Raw genomic sequence first — 15,509 nt, 5'->3', positions numbered from 1 at the left:
ATTGAAAAATGAGTGTGAGTCCAAATATTTAAAAAAATAATTTCTCCTCCTTTTGGCTCGTTGCTCCTCTCTCCTCACTTTTCACTTCTCCACTCTCCGTGTCCAACACTCAAATTTTTTCTCTTTCTCCACCTTGCCTCACTCGCTTATCTCGCCTGCTCAACGCCAACCTTACTGACCTCGCCGATCTCTCTTCTCTCTTTCATTTTTTTTTCTCTCTTTTTGATTTCTTTTTCTTTTTTTCTTCCTCCACTCATCCATTCCACATCTTTTCTCTCTCAAAAATCTCTATCTAAACTCAATCACAATCAAAATACAAACTCAAATCACAATCTTAAAACTAATCAAATCAGAACGATAAAAAAGAAAAAAGTCTAAATCTGACCCATCTGAGAGAGAGAGAGAGAGAGAGAGAGAGAGAGAGAGAGAGAGATAGAAAGAAAGAAAGAAAGAAAGAAAGAAAGAAAGAAAACCCATGTGTGAGAAAGAAAACCCAGCAAATCTGACCCGCTGATCTGTGTGTGAGAGAGAGAGAGAGAGAGAGAGAAAGACAAAGCTGAATAGAGTGAAGATAAGGAAGTATATGTGTGTGGTTAAGAGTAGTATACATGTGTGGAGGAGAAAAAAAGAGACGGAAAAAAAAGGAAAAAAGAAAAGAAAGAAACGTGTATGGATGAAACCAAATAAAGAGATAAGCGCACTAGCAATAGTGGTGTTAAATAGCTATATAGCTATTTTTAGCACCACTAAATATCAAAATGTACTCTGTAATAGTGGAGCCAAAGCTATATTTTTTGGCTCCACAGCTACTTTTGGCTGTGCACTAAAAAAAAAAAAAAATTTATTTTGTGTTCACACTACTTTTGTCTCTATGCTCACTACCTCTCTATATCTCTCCCAATGCCCACTACTTTTGATTGTGGTTGTGTTTTGGTGGTTGAATGAAATATTATTTTATTGTAATGTTTATATTATTTTATTGTGTTAAAATCTAAAATAAAACCACTACTATTGGATTTGAAAAGGTAAAATAAATAAAGTGTCTTTTTGTGGTGCTAAAAAGCTAAAAATTTGGCTCCACTAATGTGGATGCTCTAAAGGGAAAAATAAAATAAAGAATAATAAGAAATTAAAATTAAAAAAAGCTACCACAATATCTTCACAATAAATTTTAAGTGGTAAGTTATTATTAGCTACTATTAGTAAGAAAAAAAAAAATTGATGGTGGCGGTTGCAATGGTGGTGACGGAGATTGTTGTTTATTGTAAAGAATATATTATTTTATTATAATGGATATTTTATTTTATTGTATTCTTTATATTATTTTATTGTAATAAATATTTTATCTTATTGTGTTCTTTATATTATTTTATGTTGTTGAAAGTTAAAATAAAACCACTAATATTGAGTGTTTTGTAAAGTGTAAAAGTACAATAAATAGATTCGTTTTTTGTGGTATCAAATTACTAAATTTATATCTCTATCAAGTGGATGCTCTAATAATGAATTTGAATGCAAAAATCCTGCAATCATTTTGGGATCAACCCAAATGTAGTTGTATAAAGGTAGTTACCGTCCACGTAAACCTGATACCAACGATTTCCCATTCAATTCGTTTCTCACACATATTATGGCCATTAGAGCTCCTCGATTATTCCAGGCACCAGCTTTATGGCTTCCATGTTTGCTTATTTTTGTGTTCTTCATTAAATTTACTTGTGCTTCACAACCAAGGAAACCGAGACTCAGTGTGCTAGGAGGACACAATAAGGACAGAAATGGTGTACATAGACCATCTCTGATTGCATCTGACTCAAACAATGATTATCAAACGTTCTATTATGACCAAACGCTCGATCACTTCAATTATCAGCCCGTAAGCTACACCACTTTCCGGCAAAGATATGTTGTGAATTTTAAGCATTGGCGTGGTGCCCGGGTAGGTGCTCCCATATTTGCATATATGGGAGAGGAGGCTTCCATTGATGATGATGTTGGTCATATAGGATTCATGCCAGAGAATTCTCGCAAGTTTGGTGCTTTGGAGTTGTATATTGAGGTAAGTATAAACATACTTTTAACTGTTTACAGTTAAAACGGATATCTTAACAGTATTGATTTAGAAAATACTCTTAAGAACTTTTTATAATTATGAGCGGAGAAACAGGAGAAAGTCCGTTACCTTTACTACTGCCTCATATCTCAGTTTTCATATCTTAGTTGTCCTAATCGAAAACTTTAACTCATATCTTATATTCAATTCTCTATTTTCTATTAACTCACTCCCCAAATGTGTTTGGCATCAATTTTTGGCTTACTTTTCAATTTAAAGGAGAAACTTTAACTCTGAAGTGTGGAGCCCACTAGTCAGTCACACTTAATACTGCTACTACATCTGTTGTTAAGCACCTACATGAAACTCTTCCACTTCTCTCCACACTCCATAGAAGAAGAAAAAATATATATACAGATGCATTTGTATTCCAATCGATATCTCTTCTCTCCTTTGCAAACCTCAACTATCAAAATGCTACTTTTCTTCCACTTTAAACACCTAATCAGTAATCACAGTAGCAAAGATTATAATCATCAATAGCTCCATAAACACACACAGATGTTAACCAAAGAAAGCCATAAAAATACTAGATCAATCCAAAAAACACCCATAGATATTTAAACAAAGAAACCCATAAAAAATTCCAGACCAAACTACCCATACCAAAGATGAGAGGCCGAGAAAGCTGTGAGGCTAAGAGAGCTGTTGAGAGAACTTGAATGCGAGAGAGCTATGAGAGTTGAGTTAGGCCGAGAGTTCCATTTTGAGGTTCAAGTGGTGTATCCAGGTTGAAGAAGAAAGAAGGAAACATTGGTTGAGAGAGAGATGAAAAGAAAGAAAGCATCTGGAACTTTGAGAGAAAAAGTAAAGTAGAAAGAGAGGAAAAGAACAAAGTGGCCATTGGACCACGAGTGATCTGACTTGATGACACAAGTCATGTGTCACATAATTGCAGATATTTACAAATATGCCGCAAAAACTCCATTTTTATAACTTGAAAATAATAAGAGTTCGTTTAGTTTGATCATGATTCAATTTTCATAACATAATACTCATAACTTATAATTCAAACTCATAATTCATAACTCAAATTTTACTCTATTTTAAAAACTTCAAAATTCTTGTTTGGTCACATAACTCACTTTTTACTACTATAACTCATATTTTAAAAATTAAAAAGACCAAAATTATCATCATCCACAACTCAAATTGTTAAGTTTTGAGTGATGGATACATTACCCAACAATTAAGCCAAACAAGATTTTTTCAGTGAAATTTATGCGTTTTAAAAATTCAATGATGAAAATTAAGTGATGTCACTCAAAATCATAGTGATCCAAAACAACTACGTTAAATCACTATATTCACGGCATATATTTAATGCATTATCATCAGTTGGGACCCACGTGTTTTGAGTTTCTATCTTTACTAGCTTCAATCACAAGATTCACTTGCATTAAATATATGATTCCACAACTGATGATATTTATTTAATTATATAGAAATAATAACATTGTACCTTCAATGACCTTGAAACTTTTTTTCTTTACTGGAACAAATTCACCTATGGCAATCCCATCATGGAACTATATTCTAAAGTTGTGCTTCATAACTAATTTTTCTTGCAGCATCGCTACTACGGAAAATCAATGCCACATGGATTTGCAGGAGATGAATCATTGGAAAATGCTACCATTCGCGGGTACTTTAACTCAGCTCAAGCAATAGCAGATTATGCTGAAGTAATAATAAACTTGAAGAAAAATTTATCAGCCGATTCCTCCCCAGTTATAGTCGTTGGAGGATCCTATGGTGGAAGTAAGTCTTATGAATAGTAGAATTTAAATTAGACTCCATGTATTAATCTCACTTCCTAATGTTTTCCACTTTTTTATAACAGCGCTTGCAGCATGGTTCCGCCTGAAGTATCCTCATATTGCAATGGGGGCATTGGCCTCTTCATCACCCCTTCTTTACTTCGATGGCCTTGTGCCACCTAATTCATATGATGTCGTTGTAACCAAGGACTTTCAGGTAAAAATCAGTAGTTTATACTTTGAACTAGACCTTATATTTTGTGCTAAGAAACTTGTAGTTCAGTGACATAGTCTGGTTCCTTTATGTATATTGCAGGAGGTTAGTTGGAGCTGCTATGATACCATAAAGCGTTCATGGCCTGAGATCGATAGGGTTGCTGCTAAACCCAATGGCCTTTCCGAACTCAGCAAGAAATTCAAAACTTGCAAGTAATAGTACTAAGTTCTTCATTTGTCTTTGTATATCCCATTGCTTTGTTAACCTTAAATTACAATTTATGGTTATTACTTGGGCTATAATTTTGTTTTTCTAAGGAAATTGTTAGTATACATTCATCTTATGTAACTGTATTAATGATTAACTTTCACATAGTTCTCAACTATATTTCTATTTTCTTTGTCCAATAACATTTTTTTTTTACCATTAGGCCAATGAAGGCAGCATCCGAACTAAAAGATTACTTAGAATATATATATTCAGTCGTGGCTCAATATGATACTCCTCCAGACTATCCAGTGACTATTGTCTGCAAAGGTATTGACGAAGGAGCTAATGGAACCGACATTCTTGGCCGAATTTTCTCTGGAGTTGTTGCTTATCATGGGGAAAGTAGAAAGTGTTATGATTTAAATGTTTTCTCTTCAACAGATAAACCGACTTCTTGGGACTGGCAGGTAATGCACATGCATTTAACTAACAATTTTCTTGTTCTAGTTTAATCAAATTTCATTTGCAAACTTATGGAATTCACAGCTTCAACAATTACCAAACTTTATTGTAGTTAAAATCTCTTCTTGGCCTTTGTAGACATGTAGTGATTTGGTCACGCCAATTGGGAGAGGCAACGAAACCATATTTCCTGCATCACCATTTGTTTACCAAGACTATAAGGACTACTGCATGAAGAGTTTTGGAGTCGAACCTAAGCCCCATTGGGCCACAACTTATTTTGGTGGTCAAGTATGGCTATTCTCTCTTTCTATGTGTGTGTCCGTGTAAGTGATTTAAAAATGATGTACATGATTTTTTTTTTTGGTTTCTCAACATAAAATTTCAGCATATAAAAAGGGTACTCCACGAGTCTGGTAGCAACATCATCTTCTCCAATGGCCTCCGTGACCCTTATAGTAGTGGAGGGTAACTTTTCAAAAATATATAATCTAGATTTCTTTTTTGGCAAATTATTTATCCTTTTATTTCATCATATTTGGTATTTAGTAATCTAATATGTGATTATTTCAGGGTGTTGGAAGACATATCAGACAACATACTTGCTGTGTCTACAAAAAAAGGTAATATATAATAAATTATGCAATAAATTTTCTCATACACTGGTTAATATTGTACATTCCTAAAGCATTGCGTCCCTAATTTTATAGGTGATGTCCATGTTAAAGGAAAATTCTTAGGTATTTTTAGAGCACGGATAAATTATGCTCCCTCTTCTTACATTTATGGTAAATCTCACCATGAATTTAATGAGTAGACTGCGCTATGAATGTGAGAGGAAAAAACATCATCCTTCATGCCAGAAAGTATCTAAAGTTACTCTACATTTGAAATGTGAGAGATAATATGCACAATAATGAATGTGATAATTATTAGCCTAATTTATGATCATAACAGATCCACTGAACTTTTGGACCCCAAAAAATTAAAAATTAAAAATAATTATCTTTTTCTGGGCTTTATCGCCAGTACAAGTTTACTAATTTAAAGTTGATTTTTGCAGGGTCTCACTGCCTTGACATATTGGGTACAAGGGCTGACGACCCGGAGTGGTTGACTGCTCAACGAAAAAAAGAAGTCAAGATAATCAGACGGTGGCTTCGCAAGTATTACAATGATTTGCATAGGTTTGCATAGAAGTTCACACAATGTTTTTCATGGATTATAAGGGGTATTTGGCATAATAGTTTGAGATGAAATTTTTGTAATTTTTTGGAATATGTGTGTGTGAAAAAGTGTGTAAAAAAGTGTGTAATGTTGTTTAAAATGTAAAAATATAAGTTTGAAATGCTAAACCAAACATGCTCTAAAGTTTACACCAAAAATCAGATTCTGCTTTTGGTGTGGACAAAAAATCATGTGAGACCTTATTTAGCAATAGCAAGCATGCATGATATTAAAAAAGCTTATAAGTTATAACTATGTCAAATGGGAAACCTTAGTTTATTTATTTGGGGCAACGGGATTTGGGGATGGATGGAGTCAATAAAATTACTCTTGTATCACTATCTCTACGATTCAATTTTTTACGGTTGGTGAACGTTTCATCAACTAGATTTTTAAACAGGTAGAGGATATTCAAATAAGGCAATCATTTGTTACCATTCTGGTCATAGATATACTAATATAGTGAGAAGAATGTTGAGCAATATTAAAATTGAAGCTATCATTTTGTTGCTGTGGGAATAACTTTGATTTGTTGTAGAAGAGGCCGGTCCACCACACATAGAAATGTTGTTGTCATATTATTATTATTTTCTACTTTAAAAAATGGGTAAATTACAAAATTATCTCTTGAGTTATGCCTTATGAGGGAATGAATTTCCGCCCCAAAACTGTAGTGTCGGTTTAGTTGGGAGGATGAAAAAAACATGAAAAGACATTTTCCACCAACATAAACTATATGAGAAATGATACTTTCTTACCTTAAGGTTCGAGGGAAATCAATGCATTAGTCTTTCCACTTATAAAGGTTTGAGGGAAATCAACGCATTAGTCTTTCCACTAACAATAGTTATATTATATTCCAAATTTTGAAAAGTAGGTAAAATGTGTATGTAGTTCTTAAAGAATTGTAGAGCGAAAAAAAGAACTATAAAAAATAGTTGGGTCTACGAACCACAACCCAGAATAATACTAAGTTGAATATTATATGGTGGAATTTAGATTTCTTACCAGAATGTTAAGTGAAATTTCAACAACATATTTAATGAAGTTTTGTGATGTCTACTTTCCAAATATGTCCACTTTATGAATCCAACTTTCATATTAAGCAAGTTTGATGCTTTGGAAATTAGGGTGATACACAACTTGTTTCGAAAAATCCGTCTTTGATATTATGATAATTTTTTTTTAAAAGAATTTTAACAATTAGAACTTACTAAATTGAAATTAGCAATGACACCTTCAAAGAAATCCTTCATGACATTTTGTTTGAAAAATAGAAAAGATAAGAGAAAAATATTGCAAGAAGGTGACAAAGTCAATGTGCAAATTATAATAGATAACAAATACTTTGAATACAAAAAAGAACAAAATTTATTTACAAAATTGGTTGTATTTTAAGGATATAACCTTACTCAATAAAATATAACTATTGAATTGTTTGTTCTTTTACGCTCTTAGTACACATGCAAAATTTGGTGTCAATCAGATATTATTTACTATATAACCTATAAAGTTATATTTTATGCATAATTTTAAATTACAAAAACTTATAATTTAAACAAATTATTGATGACATAGTTTTTAACATTTAATTTTATAGAAATTTTGTAAGCATGGAGGATATAAGAATTAAGAAGAAGATGTAATCCAATGGTGGATTTGTCAAAATTCACATCCAATAAAAAAATATTGAGTTATATTGTAGCTAAATTTTGTCCTCAAATAAGTTTTGCAATAATTTTGGGATCAACATAAATTTAGTTGTAAAAAAGTAGTTCTTTTTCACAAATATATATGACACCGAGTTTCCCATTCAAGAAATGCGTGCAGTTCTCCTAGATATCAAGGCCGTTAGAGCTCCAAGATCATTCCAAGCAGCATTTTGGCTTCCATGTTTGTTTATTCTCTTGCTCTTCGTTATGTTCACTTGTGCTTCATCACGAAGGAGACCGAAGCTCAGTGCACTATGAGGATACAATAAGCCAAAAAATAGTGTATACAGCCTGTAACGGCCCATGTTTAAAAAGAAAACAGTAAGGTCAGCTTTTTTTTTTTTGGATCCCACATGCCCCCTACCCCCCACCCCCTATCCCCACCACACATTTCACACACTCCCTCACTCCCTTTGGCAGGCCATCACTCCTCCTTATCTTCTTTTTCTTTTTCTTTTTCTCTCAACACAACACAAACACTTCTCTCACACTCTCTTGTCCTCTCCCACGGGTGTACCTCCTTCCTCACCATCTCCACTATCATTTTTCTGGTAAGATCACCGAAAAATCTTTAAGGACCTCTAAGCACCTTCACATATTTTATTTGAGGTAAAAGTTTCTAATCTTTTGGTGAGTTTACATGTTTTTGCTTGAGGTTATTTTCTTCTAAGCTTGGATAATGATACCCATATGATTTTTGAGCTTTGAAAGTAATATTCATGTGTTTGTATGTATGGGTTTTGTATTTGTGAAATTATTTGATGAGTGGATTTATAATTTTTACAATGGTGGTTATCTAAGTGGGGAGATTTGGCTTTATAATGTGAAATAAATGGTAAATATAACTTTTATTAATTATTTGGAGCTAGTTACAGATTCAAATTGTTTGTCTTGGGAGATATTATGATTTTCGGTGTCATGGGTCTCTTGTTGATGTGGTGTAAATATTGTGGAAACTATTTATAAATTGTTGAGGTTTTGATATTAGAGACAATATCTTGAATGATTCATGAGTATAATGGGAGTCTATGCCTTGCAAAATAATTGGTTGAGAAACTTTGGAAGTGGAAAATATTATTTGTGATGCTAAATACTAAGCTTGCCTAATTTTGTGCTTATTTGTCAGTTCCTAATTTGTAACTAGATACAATTTCAAGCTTTGTGCTTATTGTGATAGGTTTGCTTGATATTGTTTAAGTTCTAGCTAATCTCCTTTGGAGTTAGGAGAATTAGGCTTTTTATGGGTTGCGATTAAAGTAGCTTTTTAATAGGATTTTTAGAAAATAACAATGTTGCATAAACGTTGTTTTTGGGTCAAACACATTTTGAAAAATTATTTGTAGAACTATGTTTTTCTAAAAAGTGTTGTGTTATGACTCTATTATATATTATTATATATGAATCATATTTAGTATTGCATTTGGGGAAATGCATGAATTGTTGACATGGAAAATATGAGCATCTTTGATAAGGACTTCATTGATTTTTTGGTATATTGAATAATTTAAAAATGCTTATCTTGTCTTGTTATTTGGAAAACTGATAGAAAATCTTTTTGACAATAATGAAGGTGAAAACCTTACAAACTTTGTGAAAGTTAAATTATTTAAGATTTTTCTGAAATTTACTGGATATAAATTATATATTTGAAAGTACATGTAACCTGTAGACTTTATGTTGTTTTAACTTATGCCATGTGTGATTTCCCAATGATTACTCAATTTGGTTGTTATAATCTTTATGACAATAGAATCAAATCTAAGTCAGTGTCTTTTCACTTTGGATGACGCGTTCTTCCTTGCTGCCCATGTAAGGTAGAGGTTCCTTAATTGTGTGTGAGTAAGGTTACTGCCTATGGAGACAAAAGACCACATGCAAAAGAAGTCATATTTGATACGTTCTCTCTACTGCCCGTAAAGGGAGAGACAAAAACTTGAGGGTATGGGTGAGACTACTGCCCATGGGGCCAAAAGACATTATACCAGAGAGAACATTATCATTCCAATTGTGAATAGATGGATCCCCTAACTAGTCTATATAATAGTGCGGTATGTTTGTGATAAATTACCGTATGTTGGATTTTATGACTTTGGAATTATATTATTAGTGCTCACATTATAGTATATAGTTTCATGGTATTATTTTGAGAAACTTTGTTTCATCATTTAATTATTCTTGTCACATTATTATTGAAAATGATCTTGCAGGATTCAGTTAGAAATTTCCCAAACTAAAATGTACTTTGTAAATTGTTCATCATCATGAAGCTTGCATTTCCCTCACTCCCATTAATTATGCCACTTATTGGGCTCTATCTCATTCCATTCTTTTATAACTTTTCCAAAGTAGGCAATGATTATTTTGAGACATGTTTTTATGGCTAATAGTAGTTAGACTAACTACTGATAAAGGCTAGACTTTGGTGTTGGAGATATTTAGATGACAAATATTCTATAGTAGGCTTGATTCATTCTTTTGTAAATTATAGTGGTTATGACTTTATTTCCATTGATGACACAAGTTTATGATATATAATTGTATATTCAGACCTCCATTCTTGTGTGGCTAATGGTCCTTGTAATTATTGCATAGAGTTCTAACTTCCTCAGAGAGTATCATTAATGAAATTTTTACGATAATTCTAGATGTTAGTACTCTAATAATGAATTTTAGATTAAATTGTCAAAAAAGAAAAATCGACAGGTACCTTTGAGATGTGTTTCTCTTACTTTGAATCTTTTTGGGTTTAGGGCATGACACAGACCATCTCTACTTTCATCTAACCCAAACAATGCTTATCAAATGTTCTATTATGACAAAACGCTTGATCACTTTAATGATAGCCACACACAAATAAAAAATAAAAATAAAAAACCTGGGTGCTATAGATTGAATACCGCTGGAAGTTGACAAAGTCAATGTGCTAATTATAACAAATAGCAATGATTTTGAACACACAAAATTTTGCAATCATTTTAGGATCAACTTAAATTTAGTTGTATAAAAGTAGTTCTTTTCAAGATAAAATATGGTATCAACAGTTTTCCACTACGTGCGGTTCTCCCACATATCATGGCCATTAGAGCTCCAAGATTATTCCAGGCAGCTCTATGGCTTCCATGTTTGCTTATTCTTTCGCTCTTCATTACATTCACTTGTGCTTTATCACCAAGGAAACCGAGGCTCAGTGTGCTAGGAGGACACAATAAGGAAAGAAATAGAATATATAGCCCATCTCTAATTGCATCGGACTCAAACAATAATGATTATCAAATGTTCTATTATGACCAGACGCTCGATCACTTCAACTATCAACCCGTAAGCTACACCACTTTCCGGCAAAGATATGTTGTGAATTTTAAGCATTGGCGTGGTGCCCGGACGGGCGCTCCCATATTTGCATATATGGGAGAGGAGTCTTCCCTGGACGATGATGTTGGTTATATAGGATTCATGCCGGAGAATTCTCGCAGGTTTGGTGCTTTGGAGTTGTACATAGAAGTGAGTGTAAACATATTCTCAATTGGAAAAATATTAACAGATGCTGCATCAGTTTAGGAAATATTTATATTTTCTTTTTCTAGAAAAATAAAAAGGCAGCTGACTTTTTTGGAAAGCTTTTTATATTTTTTTTTATATAAGATAGAATTTCTATTCTAGTTTAATCGAAGTGTATATATGTGTGAAGCTCTCTCTTAGAAACTTAAACCCATGCCCTTACTCCCCACACTCCACAAATATTTATATTTGTGGAGTGACCATTGCACCAAGGGTTTACGGTCGTAAAACTTTTTATATTTTTAAAGCAAATGGTTTTAAAATTTTCTTAAAATGATTCATTAACAATTGCCTTAAAGTCAACTGTTACAAGACTTTTCTTAATTAAATAGGTATAAAGATTCATATGGCTTTATACATGTGTATGTGTGTGCGTGTATAAATAGTTACATGCTTACAATAAAGAATCTCTATGAGAATAACAGGATTCCTAGAAGCCTAGAACCACTCCTAAAATATTACGGGTAAAAATATAATCGTAAGAATTATGCAAATGAAAAGGCCACAAAAAAAAATAGAGGAATCATGCAAGATGTCTGAAATCTTCTGAGACTTTCGAAGAGATTGAATTTCTATTTTTACTTGCTTCAATCACTAGATTCACTGCATTAAATATAATGATTCCACTTCTGTCGATAATTATTTAATTATATAGAAATCATAACATTAATTGTGCCTTCAATGACCTTGAAACATTTATTTTCTTTATTTGAACAAATTCACTTATGGCAATCCCACCTTGGAACTGTATTAATCTAAAGTTGTGATTCATAACTATTTTTCTTGCAGCATCGCTACTATGGTAAATCTATCCCACATGGATTTACAGGAGAGGAATCATTGGAAAATGCTACCATTCGCGGGTACTTTAACTCAGCTCAAGCCATTGCAGATTATGCAGAAATAATTATTAACTTGAAGAAAAATTTATCAGCCGATTCCTCTCCAGTTATAGTCGTTGGAGGATCTTATGGTGGAAGTGAGTCTTATGAATATTAGAAATTAAATTTCACTCAAACTAAACTTCATATATTAATGTTTTCCACTTTTTTATTTGTCCAACAGTGCTTGCAGCATGGTTCCGCCTAAAGTATCCTCATATTGCAATGGGGGCACTAGCCTCTTCAGCACCCATTCTTTACTTTGATGACATTGTGCCACAAAATTCATATGATGTCGTTGTTACTAAGGACTTTCAGGTTAAAATCAATAGTTTATACTTTGAACCAGACCTTATATTTTGTGCTAAGAAACTTGTAGCTCAGTGTCATAGTCAGGTCTCCTTTATGGATATTGCAGGAGGTTAGTTGGAGCTGCTATGATACCGTGAAGCGTTCCTGGTCTGAGATCGATAGAGTTGCTGCTAAACCCAATGGTCTTTCCGAACTCAGCAAGAAATTCAAAACTTGCAAGTAATAATACTAAGTTCTTCATTTGTCTTCATATATCCCGCTTCTTTGTTAACCTTAAATTACAATTTATGGTGACTATTTGGACTATATATATTTTTGTTTTTCCAAGGAAAATGTTAGTACATTAATGATTAAATTTACACATAGTTCTCAACTATATTTCTCTTTGTTTGTCCTATAACATTTTTTTTACCATTAGGCCAATCAAAAAGGCATCTGAATTAAAAGATTACTTAGAATATTTGTATTCAGTCGTGGCTCAATATGATAGTCCTCCAGACTATCCAGTGACTACTGTCTGCAAAGGTATCGACGGAGGAGCTAATGGAACCGACATTCTTGGCCGAATTTTCTCTGGAGTTATTGCTTACTACGGGGAAAGTAGAAAGTGTTATGATTTAAATGATTTCTACTCAACAGATAAACTGAGTGCTTGGGATTGGCAGGTAATGCAGTTGCATTTATTAATTTTGTTTTTCTAATTTAATCAGTTTCATTAACAAAATTATGGAATTCACAGCTACAAAATTTCCAAACTTTATTCTAATTAAACCTCTTCATGGCCTTTGTAGACATGTAGTGAATTGGTCTCGCCAATTGGGAGAGGCAATGAAACCATATTTCAAGCATCAGCATTTGATTACAATGAATATAAGGACTCCTGCATGACGAAATTTGGAGTCGAACCTAGGCCCCATTGGGCCACAACTTATTATGGTGGTCAAGTATGGCCTCTCTCTCTCTGTTTGTTTGTGTGTAAGCGATGTAAAAATAATGGATATGATTTCTTTTGTTTCTCAATGTAAAATTGCAGCATATAAAAATGATTCTCAAGAGGTTTGGTAGCAACATCATCTTCACCAATGGCCTCCGTGACCCTTATAGTAATTCAGGGTATCTTTTCAAAAATATATAATCTAGATTTTTTTTTTTTGCAAAAATATTTATCCTTTTATGATATTTTGTCATATTTGGTATTTAGTTGTCTAATAATGATCTATTATGTGCTTATTTCAGGGTGTTGGAAAACATATCAGACACCATACTTGCCGTGTATACAAAAGAAGGTAATTCATAATAATTTATGCAATAAATATTTCCACACTCATTAATGTACTATCTAAACACATTGCATCCACAATTTCACATTCAATGTCCACATTCAGAATGTAAAAGGGATAGTGTTTGTTATTTTTAGACCCCTTTTAAATAAAGTAGTTTAACCTGATGAATTAGCTAAGTAGTAACTTAGGTTAATTATTCAGATTTAAATTAAACTCATGCAATCATATTACCTAGTGCGGAAAAGTAAAGAAGACAATAATATGATGATCCAGGAAAACCAATGAAACCAATCATTTCAATATAAAAAATGTGTGGAAGATTTAACTTAGCTATTCTCAAGGTAAACAAATCCACTATGATAGAATGAAAGTTTACAATATATTTAAACCCTAAATCTAAAGTTATCTCTTTTAGAACTTACTAATACAACCACGTGCAGTTCTGACTTCACGAACTCTTCGATCTTGAATTTGCTAAACACAAGCTCCCACGTTTGTAACTTTGAGATCTCACTCAAAGGTTTTAGATCACCATCAGTAGTAGATCTTTATGCAGCAACTTGTTTCCACTAGTTCATAATTGTAGATCTCGTTCTGGTAAACGCTTATAGAGTTAAAAGGTACAAAATCTCACAAATCTCACAAGAGTAAATCACAAGACTTCTAAGAGCTTCTAAAATGTAATTATGGTTTTTCTTTTATACCTAGTAGTGTTGGACTAAAACTTTAAACGTTTTCGCAAGTTTAGGCCTGATTTAAAATCTGCTATACACGATTTTCGATCGATCGAGCTTCACAGTAACTTGCTTCTTTCTGCAACTGGACAGTTCATGAAACTTGACTTGAACAAACTTGAGAAATGTCTAACACCTAATCAGATAATGCTAATCTAGACATATTTTTGTTCTTAGTTTGCCAACCTACATAAATTTGGAAATTATACATTTAATCCTAAATATTTAGAACCAAATAGATAATTTGTACAAAAATGAATGTAATATTAAATACTGTAATTTAGGATCCATAACAGTTCCATTGAACTTTTGGACCGCAAAAAAATATCACTGGCCTTTATTGAGGAACAAGTTTACTAGTTTAAAATTGATTTCTGCAGGGTCTCATTGCCTTGACATAGTGCCTGCAACGGCAGACGACCCAGAGTGGCTTACCGCACAACGAAATAAAACTGTGAAGATAATCAAACGGTGGTTTCACAAGTACTACAGTGATTTGCGTAGGTTTGCATAGAAGTTCACACACAACGGTATTCATATGGATTATGAAGTTGACACAAAAAATCAGATTCTGCTTTTAGTGTGTTTTTTTTAAATAAAATAATATTATATATATATATATATATATATATATATATATATATATATATATATTCTGCTTTTAGTGTGGACCAAAGATTAACCGCAGCATTGCAAACTTGTGTGATGAAGACAAGATTTTTTGTTATTTTTTTTGAGAAACTAATGAAGACAAGATTTAAATGTGTATTTAGTATTTACAGTATAAAAAATAAAAAATAAAGAAGTGTATTATGACTCTTTCTCTCTCTCTCTCTCTCAAAAAAGAAATGACTAGTGGAGTTTTAGTTAGCTTAATTATAAAAGTCTTTTATCATACTACAAGAGATTTAGGTTTCAAATTGCGTCTACACAAAAAATCAATTAGTGCCTCAGCCTAATTATAAGAGCAATCATCGTATAATAGACACTATAAATTAGAATTCTATCCTATCTTAAAATTTTCAAAAAAAAAAATGAGA

The 15,509-nt window shown here is 32.6% G+C and overlaps 2 protein-coding genes across 5 annotated transcripts; both read left to right on the top strand.

The window, feature by feature from the left end:
• The first annotated feature begins 1,628 nt into the window (after nucleotides 1–1,628).
• LOC142617934 (uncharacterized) lies at nucleotides 1,629–6,117 on the top strand. Its single transcript, XM_075790908.1, has 9 exons — nucleotides 1,629–2,059; nucleotides 3,685–3,874; nucleotides 3,957–4,090; nucleotides 4,190–4,302; nucleotides 4,521–4,767; nucleotides 4,901–5,053; nucleotides 5,151–5,230; nucleotides 5,336–5,385; nucleotides 5,826–6,117. The coding sequence occupies exons 1-9, from the start codon at nucleotides 1,631–1,633 to the stop codon at nucleotides 5,957–5,959; spliced, it is 1,530 nt and encodes a 509-aa protein (XP_075647023.1). The 5' UTR covers nucleotides 1,629–1,630; the 3' UTR covers nucleotides 5,960–6,117.
• Nucleotides 6,118–8,168: 2,051 nt separating this feature from the next.
• LOC142614416 (uncharacterized) lies at nucleotides 8,169–15,060 on the top strand. 4 transcript variants are annotated; one of them, XM_075786937.1, is made up of 10 exons: nucleotides 8,176–8,310; nucleotides 9,516–11,202; nucleotides 12,049–12,238; nucleotides 12,325–12,458; nucleotides 12,559–12,671; nucleotides 12,871–13,117; nucleotides 13,244–13,396; nucleotides 13,486–13,565; nucleotides 13,689–13,738; nucleotides 14,850–15,060. In XM_075786937.1, exons 2-10 carry the CDS (start codon nucleotides 10,774–10,776, stop codon nucleotides 14,981–14,983), a joined length of 1,530 nt encoding a protein of 509 aa, XP_075643052.1. In that variant the 5' UTR covers nucleotides 8,176–8,310; nucleotides 9,516–10,773; the 3' UTR covers nucleotides 14,984–15,060. The 4 variants fall into 4 exon arrangements, with proteins under 4 accessions (XP_075643055.1, XP_075643054.1, XP_075643052.1 ...); XM_075786936.1 differs by having other exon boundaries at nucleotides 8,189–8,310; nucleotides 9,469–11,202; XM_075786940.1 differs by lacking the exon at nucleotides 13,486–13,565 and having other exon boundaries at nucleotides 8,169–11,202.
• Nucleotides 15,061–15,509: the final 449 nt, after the last annotated feature.

Source organism: Castanea sativa, chromosome 11 (assembly GCF_040712315.1).
Source record: "Castanea sativa cultivar Marrone di Chiusa Pesio chromosome 11, ASM4071231v1".
Taxonomy (NCBI): Eukaryota; Viridiplantae; Streptophyta; class Magnoliopsida; order Fagales; family Fagaceae; genus Castanea; species Castanea sativa.
Note: the sequence above shows the minus strand (reverse complement) of the source record. Positions and strands in the feature narration are given on the sequence as shown.

Bases quoted from the DNA above. Each gene is read 5' to 3' on its own strand.
- LOC142614416 (XM_075786937.1), top strand. From the start codon at position 10,774: ATGGCCATTAGAGCTCCAAGATTATTCCAGGCAGCTCTATGGCTTCCA. The intron at 12,672-12,870 runs GTAATAATACTA...TTTTACCATTAG, and splicing joins AAGAAATTCAAAACTTGCAA to GCCAATCAAAAAGGCATCTG. The intron at 13,397-13,485 runs GTATGGCCTCTC...GTAAAATTGCAG, and splicing joins CAACTTATTATGGTGGTCAA to CATATAAAAATGATTCTCAA.
- LOC142617934 (XM_075790908.1), top strand. From the start codon at position 1,631: ATGGCCATTAGAGCTCCTCGATTATTCCAGGCACCAGCTTTATGGCTT. The intron at 4,768-4,900 runs GTAATGCACATG...TGGCCTTTGTAG, and splicing joins CGACTTCTTGGGACTGGCAG to ACATGTAGTGATTTGGTCAC. The intron at 5,054-5,150 runs GTATGGCTATTC...ATAAAATTTCAG, and splicing joins CAACTTATTTTGGTGGTCAA to CATATAAAAAGGGTACTCCA.